The following is a 13,004-nucleotide window of genomic DNA, read 5'->3' on the forward strand; positions in this document are numbered from 1 at the left end:
ACATCCCTCTGTAGCTCAGAAAGTTCATATTATGAGTTTCTAGTATTAGAATGGGTCCTACAGTATATTAAATAAATATGTAAAGTATTTATATGAACAAGTCTGTACCTGAATAGTGAGAGATGAGGGAAATCTCATTATATGTTCTTATCCTCCTCAACAAAAGAAAGAATGTTGGGAAGGTCTGGTTAATAAAAGCCCCACTGTCCTATTAAAGGGGGTCTCACTGATTCTTGCTGCTCATAGAAAATGCCAAAGACAGGGGCTTTTGGACAATGTGAGCTTGGCAGATGTGCAAATGCAATTGAAATACTGCAAAACTCAGGTTTTCTAGCAATAGAGTGGTTGGGACATAGAAAAGGCCTCTGTGCTATGGATTCCAAACCAGGTGACCCTTAGAATTACCAAGGGAATATTCCAAAAAAGTAATCCCAACCCAACCCTGGCCTACTGACTGAATCAGAATGCCAAAGGTATACGATGACCAGATAAGGAAAACACATGTGAATTTCAAACTGAGAGTTATTTTCTAAATAATAGAAATCATTTGTGTTACAAAAAAATTTTAATGGCCTTTTTTTCTTTTCATGCTTCCACTTAAACTTTTCCCACTAGTCCTTTCCCTAGGCCAGATTTTTTAAAAAAAAAAAAAATCATCTCAATGAGCTCATGAAGGGCTGTCATTTTTTAAGTTAAGAGCTATGTGTTGATGTTTACTCTTTCAGGGTGCCTGCTGGGCTATGTAAAATAATGGCTTTCTGTGTAAAATGTCTGTATTTTCTCAGAGTTTTAGTGAACAAGTATTTGGTTTGCCTACATGCATTTATTTCTTGGAGGTCACACAAATGAAACCATCATCAGACAGATGGGCAGGTGCACAGAGATAATCACAACTTGAGGTTTAAGAGGGGGTAAAATTTTTCCTAATGAACATATATACTGATGTGACCCAAACCATATCTAGTTAGGTCCTCGAGGATAAAATGGATCCTCAAAATATGTGAGGGATGCTTTAGAATCTTTAGAATCCACAAACATACAAGTATCATTTAGCAGACAGATTCTCCTTTACATGAGGCGGCATAGCACAGAGGGTAAGGATAGCTTTGGAATCTAGCCACCCTCAGTACAGATCAGACGTCTTCCACTCACCAGTTGTATGATCCTGGGCAGGGCCTCTCAGTGCCTCAGTCTGCAAAATGCGGGTAATGGTATCACCCACCCTGTAAGGTCGTGGTGTAGGTTGTGGTGCAGCGATGCATGCCAAACACTCAGCACGTGCTAAACACTCAAGAAACATTAGCTACTAATAATGACAATAAAAATAATGGTATTAATTAGGTAATAATAATGATAATAAAAATATTTTTTAAACTGTTCTCCCCCTTCAGAATTTTTTTACTGAAATATAATAGACAATTAGTTGCTCAGATTTACAAGGTACAATTCAATGAGTTTTTTTTTTTTCAATTATAGTTAGTATACAACAATATGTTAGTTTCCGTGATACAACATAGGGATTAGAGATCTATATAATTCACAAAGTGATCACTCCAGTAAATCCGGTACTTCTCTGCCCCTGACATATTTATTACCATATTATTGACTACATTCTTTATGATATACTTTATAAAGAACAGAATCTCAAACTCAGTATTTATAAAACAAATTCTGCTACTAAAATAAATTTTGCAGACCTTATAGCACATCTTTAAACTAAACTGGTAATGACAGTGAACTATGTGGGGGGCTAGCTAATCTGGACAGCTGATGCCACCCCCTCCCCCCATCAATGTAACGTGATATGAAACTCAGAAGCCCCTTTTGCCTGGGTAAAGGTGAGCTCCGTGGCCACCGGCACCTTCACTGTGAGTTACTTCACAAATGCATGTGTACACCTCTTGGCTTTCTTCAGCATCTCCTCTCTTTCTAAATCCTAAGTATCCCCCATCTTCCTCACAGCTCAGGGGAAGCACTATTTGAACTTGATGGTGAAGTATTTTCTCTGCCTCAATGAACAGTTTTTGCCTGGCTGGAGTTCTTACTAAGGGAATTTGAGACTGTTTTCTCTCGTTTCTATATGGCACATAGGACAGAGCCTTTGACATCATGAACTGAGCCACAGTCAAATGTGACATCGTACTCTTTAATTTATCTTGAACTTTTCTCTTGGTTGTGAGTTATTGCTATTTAGAATATGTCACTCCTCCAATTGCACTAGAAGTTGAGTTTCTTTGAGGGGCCATTGTTCTTAAAGAAACAGTGACTTTATTACTTCACATGGCCAAGTAGTGGTAGTGTAACCACACTGGGTCAGTATCATGGCCCTCTTGTTCACTCAGTCTCTCACTCCATGATTCATTCCCTGAACTGGCCTTGCAGCCTGCATGAACCGGCCTCATACCTTGGAAAAATTATGGATTACCGCATGTCATGGACCCTGCAAACTCTCGAAACAATGAATTATATAAGTCTATTACTGCTAAAGATCTGCTGCATAAAGGGGTAAACTTTTCTGAGTTTCTTATTTCTCCCAATTGAATGTCATAGTAAGACTTGTTGGTAGGGCACAGGGACCCTAAAAGTTGAAACAAAACAAAAAAGTATAAACACTAACGATCACTGCCACTAAGACCTCATGTTTAATGCATCCCTATTTATATTATTCCTGGCTCTACTCCTGTTTCTATGTCTGAGACATTGGGAAGCCACTGCAGGACTGGTCTACAAGGGACTAATGCAAGGAACAGTGTATGTATTTGAGCCCTGACTAAGTGAGCAAAAGTGGCCAGTCAGCGATCCTTATTTGGATCCTGGACTTGGTTAGCTTCTTCTGAACCTTCAGACCAAGGAATGTCCTACACAGCACTCTGCTTCCTCCATTTCCTCTTCGAAAAAAATGACTGTGTATTTGCCACATTGCACTCTGTGCATTGGGTTGCTAGAAATAACAGTAGGTTGCACTGATGATTTAACTCTGTTTTCTATAAAGGGCTACATGATCTCATGCAGATTTTTGCAAAGTCATATGCAAATCACAGAGCCCCGGCCCTTTTCTTAACAGGATGGCAACCTTGTTCCTCGGTGGCACCTGGGACCTGGAGATCCTTTCTCCACTTACGTTTAGCGCGCAGCCTGGGACTTGTCCCTGCAGCTCTCCGGGTTAGCCGTGCCGCCGTTGAGACCTCCCACCTGGACTCCCATCACCCACCTCTCTTGAGACTGCTCTGGCAGGGCTGGTGTGGGGTGCAGCCTTTGCTCAGAGGGCAACATGTTCCAGGCAAAATCTGCCAACCTGGGCCATGGGCTCACCCCTCAGGGCTCCCTGCTTCTCTACTGGGTGCAATTCAATGTTGCCAAGCTTCTCTCCAAAGTCTAAAAGGGTGGGACAGTAGGGAACTACGAGAGGTCTCATGACCCAAGGTACTTGCCCCATCTCCCAAACGGAACAACCAGGTACCCCAGGCCCTCACTGCCCTAGAGGTCTGCAGTGTGAGTGGACAGGTTCATTAGAGGGTCATACTTGTCTATGAATGTTTCTATTGTCAGTGGCCTCCATCTGGGAAATCCCATCGTTCTAATCTAGCCTGCCTCCCCCACATCATGAGAAAGAGGGAGGAGGAAGAAGGGTTAGTTTATGATAGAGAAGAGGAGGGTCGACTCTAGCGGTCCTTAAACAATGGAACAAGCACTTCCCGACAAGTGTTTGCTTCAGCCTACCCAGGTTTTGTCATGATTTTCTAACTCCTCCCTAACCTCACTCATTCCTGAGGTCTCTGGTTCAGAGACCACTCTCCTAGCCTTCAGGTGCTTCCAAATTACCCTGTTGGGGAGTGGGGAGTAGGGGCTGGGAGGAAGTAGGAGAAGAAATAAATGAAAACAGTCTGGCCACATGTTAATAATTGTTGAGATCAGATGATGAATACGTGGGCATTTATCATACCATTCTCTCCACTTTTGTATATGTTTGCAATTTTTCATAATAAAAAGTTAAAGAATAAAAAAAGTCCTCCAGCTTCTAAGATACTCAAGAGAGAACCCCAACTCCTAACAGAGAGTTTTCTGGAAACCCTACACCAAGGCAAGAGGCAAAGATGATTCCATTACATATGTATATATATATATTCATTTTCTAATTTTTTAAAGGCCCACTGCTTTATTTTCAATAGACTAAACCTTATTTCTAAGAGGTCCCGAAGTTGGGCTTGCTTCCCCCAGCTGGATTATGGGGGAGGGCTGGGTAAAGGGTTCTTTAAAATCCTGAAAGTTTACACTTCCATGTATCTCACAATCTAATTGTGAGGGTGGGACTTGTTCAGTGTTCTGAACTTTGCGAAGGAAATGCGCTCTCAATTCAAAGAGTCATTCTCTGGAATTGCACCTGGCTCAGGAAAGGACTGTCTTTGTACTTGAATTTAAATTCAATGGAGAACCTTAACACGGGCATTTGCATGACTGAGAATTGCTGCTGTCTTTTTTTCCGTATGTCACTTTCTTGAATGTGTTCTAATAAAATGATTCTAAAGCAGGCTGTTGATATACAGTGATTTATAAATACTTTCTGTTGAGTACTAAGGCCCTTATTTTTTTTATTTTTTTTTATTTTTTACCAAGAATCCACTCCATCCCACTTTCTGGAAAGATCTGTCTAGCTGGGGACAGATGCAATGAGCATACGTCTGGCATGATGGCAGCACCACTGCAATTACAATCATTAATAAGAATTATGTCAAGCACAGCAATTTTGTCTTCTGGCTGCCTAGCTGTAGAATTTGTTTTCCAGAATAAAGATGGCCATATGTAGTAGATGAGTACAGTGGGGAGAAAGTGGAAGAGGCAGGGCGGGAACAGGAGAATAATTCACTCTACCAGGGAGTGGGGGAGGGAGCAAGGCAGAAGGAGAAACAAAGGCAGCAGATAAGAGAGGCAAAGTTCATACTTGTTCTATTCAGTGATAAATCTCAGCATGTTCAAATGATAAATGTTAAATTTTATTTACAAAAGTGTATCATAGCCTGTTACAAATCTCAAAATCTCATGAAGCAAACTGGAAGCAACAGGAGAAAATAATATATTTCCAAAGGCTGATATTTCAAGAAACACTTTTTAACCCAATCTTTATCCCCCTTGAGCCAGACTGACCGGGGCACTCCCATAAGCCAGTTCTTTGGGAAAGCAGGCATAGTTAGAAACCGTAGAACGGGCGGGGAAGGCAGAAGCAAACACGGAGGCTTCCACTTACTGAGCACCTTTCTCATGCCAGGGGCTGGGCAGGCACTTGATATACATTATCTCCTCTAACCTTCACAGCCTTCCTGAGAGCAAGCAGTACTGTCTGTCTTCATTTTCCAGATGAAAAGGCTAAATAAAGCTAAGCGAAGTAAATAACTTGTACCAAGTCATAAAGCCAGAAAATAGCAGATCTGTGATTCAAATTAAGTTCTCCATCCCCAAACCCATGCTTTTTAAAACCACAGGAATGATGACCCCCACTGCCGAGCCTGGACTCTCCCTCTTACACTGCCATGGTCTTCACTTTAATGAATTTGCAACTTCTGTATGCCCTGAGGGTTGGGGGAAAGGTGGAGCAAGCATCCCCTTCTTCCTTCTGTGGTTGGAGATCCCTTCCAGGCCACGACCTTTGCAATCCACGTTCCATGTCCCTGCGACTTAGTTGTGTAGAGCAGGGGTCCTCAACCCCCAGGCCGCGGACCAGTACCGGTCTGTGGCCTGTTAGGAACCCAGTTGCACAGGAGGAGGTGAGCGGTGGGCAAATAAGCCAAGTTTCATCTTTATTTGCAGCTGCTCCCCAGCGCTAGCATCACCGCCTTAGCTCTACCTCACATCATCAGGCATTAGATTCTCTTAGGAGCACCGGTCCCTGGTGCCAAAAAGGTTGGGGACCACTGGCGTAGAACACAGGCTGATGAGGCTCAGATCACCATTTGGTTTTCACAGGGATGTGCTCACTCATCGAATAGTTGAGTGCCTACAGATACTAAGCATTATGAACTAGGGGAGAATATATAGACTCAGCTCGTTTTCAAGGAGCTTACCAGTAGAGGGACAGACGTTAATCAAGTAACACATGAAGGCATGTGTAATTAAAACTGGAAGGGACCTTAGAGATCATTGAGATCAACAGATGAAACTGAGACCCAGAAATGCTAAGCAGTTTACCCCAGACCATATAGCAAGGCAGGGGCAGAATGAAGACCAGAACTCAAAACTCCTGATTTTTATTTGTAGGCAACTTTTTCCCCAACCATGTCACACTCCAGTCTATTGCACACTCATAGAATACCTCCTAACCCTGGCCAGCCATATAAACATGTTGATCACTCAGTACACTATTTCCATGCCTAAGAAAAACCAGACAGCACATTTTGTAATGATAAAATGGTGAACCAAACCCCTGAGGATGGCATTTACCAAGCCTTATTTGCAGAGTTATTTCAGAACCCAAAGCAGGAACAGAGGGGCAAGGCTCCCACGCTGTAGCAACATTGCCTAATAAGGATGCTTGCAAGTGTTTCAGTGTTTTGGTTTGACCCCGATATGTTCTCATCTCCCAGATTCAGCAGTCGTTCATTCACTCATTAATTCAGCAAATATTTGTTGAGTGCTAGGCACAGTTGTCCGAGCTGGAGACACAGCAGTGAACAAAATGGACTGTCCCTTGTGAAGTACGCATTCTAGTTGGAGGAGACAGACAATAAACAAAATAAGTAGTTAACAGCATATTAGAAGGTGATAATTGCTAGAGAGAAAAACAAATCAGGAAAGGGAGGTAGGGAGCTCCAGAGGTAGGGATGCATTTTTAGGTAGGGTTATTGGGGAAAAGACCTACCTGAGAAAATGAAATGCCAGATGATCGTTTTATACACACACACGCTCTCTCCGTGCACCCCGGAGCTCTTTCTCACACACGGCTGAGCAGTGTGATTTGAAAAATCCCATAAGCCTTCCCCTGCCTCCTTCAGAAGAATCAAGGTTTCCCGTTAGCACATCCCAGATCCCAATTCCTAGCTTCCTCTTCTTTTTCCTTTCAGCTGAAACAAGGGTTCTTAAACTTGAGTATATATTAGAATCACCAGGAGGGTTTGTTAAAACACAGATTGCTGGGCCCCACTACCAGAGTAGGAGATTGAGGAGGTCTGGGGTGGACCCACAAATCTGCATTTGTAAAAAAGCCCCAGGTAACGCTGATGCTGCTTGTCCGGGGACCACACTTTGAGAGCCACTAGGTTAAGCTATTATAGCCAAAAGATCCCTGTAAAAATGAAACTATTACCTGAGAAAAGATGCATTCATTCATTAGGATCCATGGACATTATCAAACAGTAGCTATCTCAAGAGCAGGATCCTTAAGAAATGTGACTCTTATTTTAACTGGAGTAAGTTTCAGAAGCCACAGTCCAAGAGCCCAAGCACTGGGGAGTTAGGATAAAGGAAAGATCCTGAAAAGGTGGTGATAACAGTATTTCATTGCTTATCTATCAGTACTCTGCATTTTCATAGCATTTAGTACTTTTACAAGCCCTTTTGCCCACTACTCCCTTTTGAAACAGTTAACTTGTTAGGTAAGCAGAACAGGTGTCATTATTATATTTAATAGATAAGAAAATTGAGACATAAAGAGATTATATGGCCTCCCTTAGACATCAAGAATGAAAACTTCAGTCACTGTACACCTAGTCCAGTGTTTTTCTCCTTTAATACTCTTCAGAACACTAGCTATAGCTTTCTCCTGGGGTTTCTACACCTAGACCATTAAAATCCAGAACATATAGTCACTCTTTGCCTTGCGCTCTGTTCAAAATCCCACTTACTGCAAGATTATTCATGTGGGTGAATAATTGTGGTAAATACTAAGCCTCTGCCATAAACATGTTTCTCCTACTACCAGATACTATTCAGAGAAAATGCTAACTCATTTTAACATTAGCCTAAGCTAGAACTAATCGTTATGAAAGCAAACCTGCTGGGGGAAAAGCACACATAATACTTCCCAAAGGCAAATAGAAATAGCATTTTGATTATACGTGCCATTGCTTCCATTCATTAGTAGAGATAATTGAAAGTTTTCTGTATCACTAAAGTATACAGCAACTTGAGAGTGGATTTTGTTCAATCTAATGCCTAGTGAATCACATTTTCAAGTATTTAAATATACAAAAAAATAAATCATGGACATGAAAGATAAAATCCTTCCTTCCAGTATTTGCCCTTTGGGTTATATTCTCCAGTCCTGCACTGATTCCTCATAATGAGAGCGTGAGGTCTCCCATTGAATCTCACAGACAGTGACCCCATGGGTTACGAAGAGCTTCCTCTCTTAAGCTTCCATACTATTTTTGACTATCCAGGAGCTTAAGGTTTTAGAAGTTTAATTTCTAAAACTGCCCTCATTTGTCTCTCAACGCATTGATATTCTGACATCTTTCTCCAATACTGCCATTGGGACCACTCATTCAATAAACATTTCTTAAGCACTTAATATATACTAAACCCTGTAAGAGGCATTGAATAGGCTACAAAAATGAGTTAGAAACAATCCTGTCCTCAAAGAACATGGCAGATAATAAAATCACTCTGTAAATGATACAGAATAATCCACGTCCAAATATATTCTAGTTGTAGATTATAACCTGTGTGAGTTTCTCCCCGTTTTTATTCTCTGTACTCAGTGCGTGTGTGCAAGTAAAGCTGCTCGATGAGTTATTTTAGTTTAACATAAAGGAAAGAAAATGGGACAAGGGTGGGTGAGGCAGAGGTTCTACTCTGTGTCTGGGCACACGTGGAGATCCGCATCAGCAGCACAAAGCATGTGATAACAAGAGGGCAGTGGTATCTAAAATCTGCTACAGACATTCCACATGGAGATGATGACAAGTTGAATATGCGAGGGTCATAATCAGATGGATGATTAGAAATTTCATGTCGATGAAAGATCCAGTGTGGATGTGTTTTTGCTGAGTTCTAGATTCCAAAATGTACTATAAACATGACTATTTAAAAAAAAAAAAAAAAAATAATGTGTTTTTGCTGAGTTCTAGATTCCAAAATGTGCTATAAACATGACTATTTAAAAAAAAAAACTAGTTCTTACCCACTGCAACACAGAGACTGAACATATAAGAAAATAGATTCAGTTGGGGAAGATGGAGTGGGACGCAGAAGATGCAATTAGTTGGGTCAATATTAAAGAATCCATGAGAAGAAGAGATGCAGACCATAATCCAACAGTGTGTATATGTATGTGTGTGCCTACCTGCACACAAATACATATGCATAGAAAGGTGTCGAAGGCCAGGAAAAAAGATTTTATGAAGATGCGAGGCCTTTAAATAGATTCCACATTAATAATCCAAAAAGGAAGACAAGTTTAGAAAACCAAAAGCACTGTCAGAAGGTAAGGATAAGACTGCAGCTCTGGTGACCAAGCAGCTGAAGGAATGCCACTGACACACACTCTTCCTGTTTATAGGGGTCACCTGACTGTGCAGCAGCTTTCTCTCTCTCCGCACCTGAAAAGAGCTGCCTTGACTCTACTCTGCTTTAGGTTGGGCTTGGTGAATAGTGGAATCCCAAGACAGGGACTTGGGGCAGATAGGCAACTGGATCTCAGATCTATCCTTTGAACTCATTTCTGACAGCTCTGCAAGCCTGTCCTGGGAATTTTCACAGCCCAGGTGCTGTATCCAGGCTTACCAATGACCATCGAGGGTGGCATGATAATGTAGCCTAAGATGGGTGTGTGTGTTCGTGGATAGTGGTAGCCACAGGGAGAATTTAGAGGATTCAAAAATAGCAAGGATGGGGAGATGATCTCTGTGTATCTGCATTTGAGTTTGGGGGATGGTGGAATAAGGAGTGTTATTTTATGTGTAAGGATAGAATATTCTGTTTGTAAGGATAGGGCTTCTGTTGCTTGTCAGTGGTGACCTTTTAATGGGTCTTACACTCAAGCATAGTGTGGTGTTATTAGATGTGGTGGTGCTGAGTTCTGCCAGGTGGCTGTTATGGCACACATCGGGGTAAAAAGAAGTACCAGGGTGGGGGCAGGGCCTGAAACCTACTTGATGTTGAAGTGAGTTTAGATTTCACTGGTGTGGCACTCTCACTGTGAGAGTGGCCCATGTGTATGGCACTCCAGATGTTGCTCTGGTATCACCTAGATTCATGAGGACTTGCGTGGGCTTCTTGGCCCTGAGAGGAGCAAGTCAGTGATAAAATTGATTTATACTGTTAAGTTCTTCAAGGCCAACTAGAAGTTAGCAATGTAAATAGGAGGCTCAGTACTTCCCATATTCTTCATGCATTCTGATTTGGTATTGAAGTCACTGACATACTGCTTTATTTTTGGTATTTCTGGGACCTTCCAAACAACAAACTTGTTAGAGAGTCATAGATATAGGCCTCAAATCCAGGCCATCAAAAATGATCTAAGTACTCTCCGTCTGCCCTGCAAGGCCACACAGAGAGGCTTAGAAATGGAATAGGTCATTTAAGAGGGAGGCCCTTGCAGGGTCTGTATGATTAGTGTTGCAGAATATAAGTGGTGACATTCCAGCTTAATGACACAGTGCAAGGTTGCTTATAGGGTCAGGCAGATGCATACCCTAGCAGAGGCCATCAACCCAGAATTTCTGGCTCCTGAGGAAGGAATTCAGAAATTAAAGTGGGAAAGTAATTAGCTCAATGAGTCTGATGGCATTACAAAGATGATTGCTTAAACCGTTACCATGTGCCAGTTTCTCATCATGCCCTAAACCTCAAATTTGGCTATAGTTGTTAGAAACCTGGCTAATTGATTTCTCCTGGATTAAATGTCTTATAAAAGAATGTATATGCCAGCAGGGGACGGGGAGGGTACAGAGGGTTGAAATAGGATAGTATCTGTAGTTATGTTGGACATATTGGTCTCTTTGGCAAATGTTTGACAGGGGAGAGGGGTTTCAAGGGTTATGCCCAAAGTAATGTTATGATTTGGGTTCTAAAGAGTCCCCTCAACTACCAGAGATGATGGGAAAGGCTAATAAACCCTCAAAGATAAATTAGGGGGTCATTTGTCAAAAACAAGAGAATGGATATTGTTAACAACTAGTGACTCTTAACAATACTAGATATCCGTCATGCCATTTATTCATTCAACAAATATTTATTGAATGTATGCTATGTGCTAGGCACTATGTTAGACAACAACAACTACAACAACGAAAAGAATTTCGACCCTTATGGATCTTACATTCTCATGGTCATATAGACAAGTAAAAGATATAAAATGCTGATGATGATATGTGCTATAGAGAAAAATATAGCTGCAAGGATGGGGTGAGGGGAGAACCTGAGTTCTGGTGACTGACATAATTGGGAATACGGGATATAATGAACTTAGTCCAAATGGTCTCAAGGCAATAATGGTAATGAGGCAGTGAGTATTGGAGGGATCGGGTCCTACTAGGAGCCTACACGCAAGGTTTTAGAAATTTCTCTTCATTACCCTTTCCCCCCACCACCAAATCCATAAAGGCTTAGGAAGGAGTAATCTTATCTAGGAACAGGCAGGAGCTCTCAGGTAAAATGGTCTTTCCCCTAAGTTTCATGCCTCCATTGGAGCCAAGAGGTGCCCAGGAATGTGCCCTGGAAGTCAAGTGGGACCTCAGACTATTCCCCCAACCTCCACCGGGAGTCAAAGGGAGGCTTTCAGATGTGGTATAAGTCTAGGTTAGAGGAACTTGAATTCCATTCAGAGTGATGAGGTCCTCACCTATGGTGGGATCAAACCTCTCTCAAAGTTCACGTACTGAGAGTCTTGAAAATAAATCAAGGTCTAGTCTGAGTATAAAATGAATCTAAAAACCAAGAGTTCATGGACTGCTATTCATAAATCCCTGGAAGTTCATATGGGGCGTTGCAGATTCTGAAGACTGTAATAAGGTATTTGTTTTGTCCTTAATAGGTTTAAAGTATGAATTCCCTTTGATTACCTTCCTGAATTCCCAGCAGATTTCAGGGCCCCTCAAGTCTAGCTTGATCAAGGTTCAGTAGCAGGAGGAAAAATAGTTTCCAACTGCATATGGTTGAGGACAAACCCCAGTCACCAGTACAAAGACAAAGAGAGTTCCAATTCTCTTTATCACGAAGAGCACAGGGCCCCAGGAGACCCGTTGAAGAGGTACAAGAATTCATGCTAGAGTCTTGGGCCCACAGAATAGATATGTTCAAGCCAGACAGCAGGAAGAATACTCAGTCACATTCTTGGTGTAAATGTAGCTTCTCCATTTCCTCTTCCCAAATCCCACTTAGGACCCATTAAACTTCTGCAGAAGACTTGGGAGTTAAGGAGGAGCTCACTCCAGAGTGAGCTCATTGGCATAGCTGTATAGAAAAATTAGTCTCAAATGATGTTAACAGCTCCTTCACAAAAGGGCTGCATGAGACAAGTTCATTCCAGTTCTGATTTTAGTCCAGAAGACAAGTGATATAATGGCAAACAACATCACATTTCCCCATGTGGGTATGAGAAATCAAATGTGGCATTTGGTTATTTTCTGTTTTCTTGGGTTAATACATGTGCTTAGTAGGGGTGTTCTGATCATATTTGGTATGGGTCACCCATCGTTTGGCCTGTCCTGATAAAAATTTGATTTTGAACATGACTCAGAGTTCATCTATAGGATGCAAAATTTTTTAACTTACATGTAGATGTAGATCATTAGCTGGAGGAAGAACTAGTATAGCTTTATAGAATCCATGTCAAATCATGCTAGTTATGGAATTTGTAATTGCTACAGAGTAAGTTCCGTGAGGGCAGGGATTTATGTCCGCTTTTTTCACTACTATATTCCCACTGCCTATAGTAGTACCAGATACATAGTAGGTACTACAAGTACAATTGCACAGTAGGTAAAGCAAATGCAATCTCCTTAGTGTACAGAAATACAGAGAGAAATATTCTCCAGGTTTAGGGCAACCAGACTAGAAAGCCTTCATTTCAC

The 13,004-nt window shown here is 41.6% G+C and overlaps 1 protein-coding gene across 1 annotated transcript in view; it reads left to right on the plus strand.

The window, feature by feature from the left end:
• Nucleotides 1–4,529, plus strand: part of LOC102891261 (kalirin RhoGEF kinase) — a 295,084-nt gene extending 290,555 nt beyond the window's left edge. Inside the window, exon 34 of the mRNA XM_025052186.1 lies at nucleotides 3,065–4,529. Within this exon, the coding sequence (XP_024907954.1) occupies nucleotides 3,065–3,127 (63 nt within the window). The 3' untranslated portion in view covers nucleotides 3,128–4,529. The remainder of the gene's footprint in view (nucleotides 1–3,064) is intronic.
• Nucleotides 4,530–13,004: the final 8,475 nt, after the last annotated feature.

Source organism: Pteropus alecto, unplaced genomic scaffold (genome assembly GCF_000325575.1).
Source record: "Pteropus alecto unplaced genomic scaffold, ASM32557v1 scaffold251, whole genome shotgun sequence".
In the NCBI taxonomy this organism is placed as follows: Eukaryota; Metazoa; Chordata; class Mammalia; order Chiroptera; family Pteropodidae; genus Pteropus; species Pteropus alecto.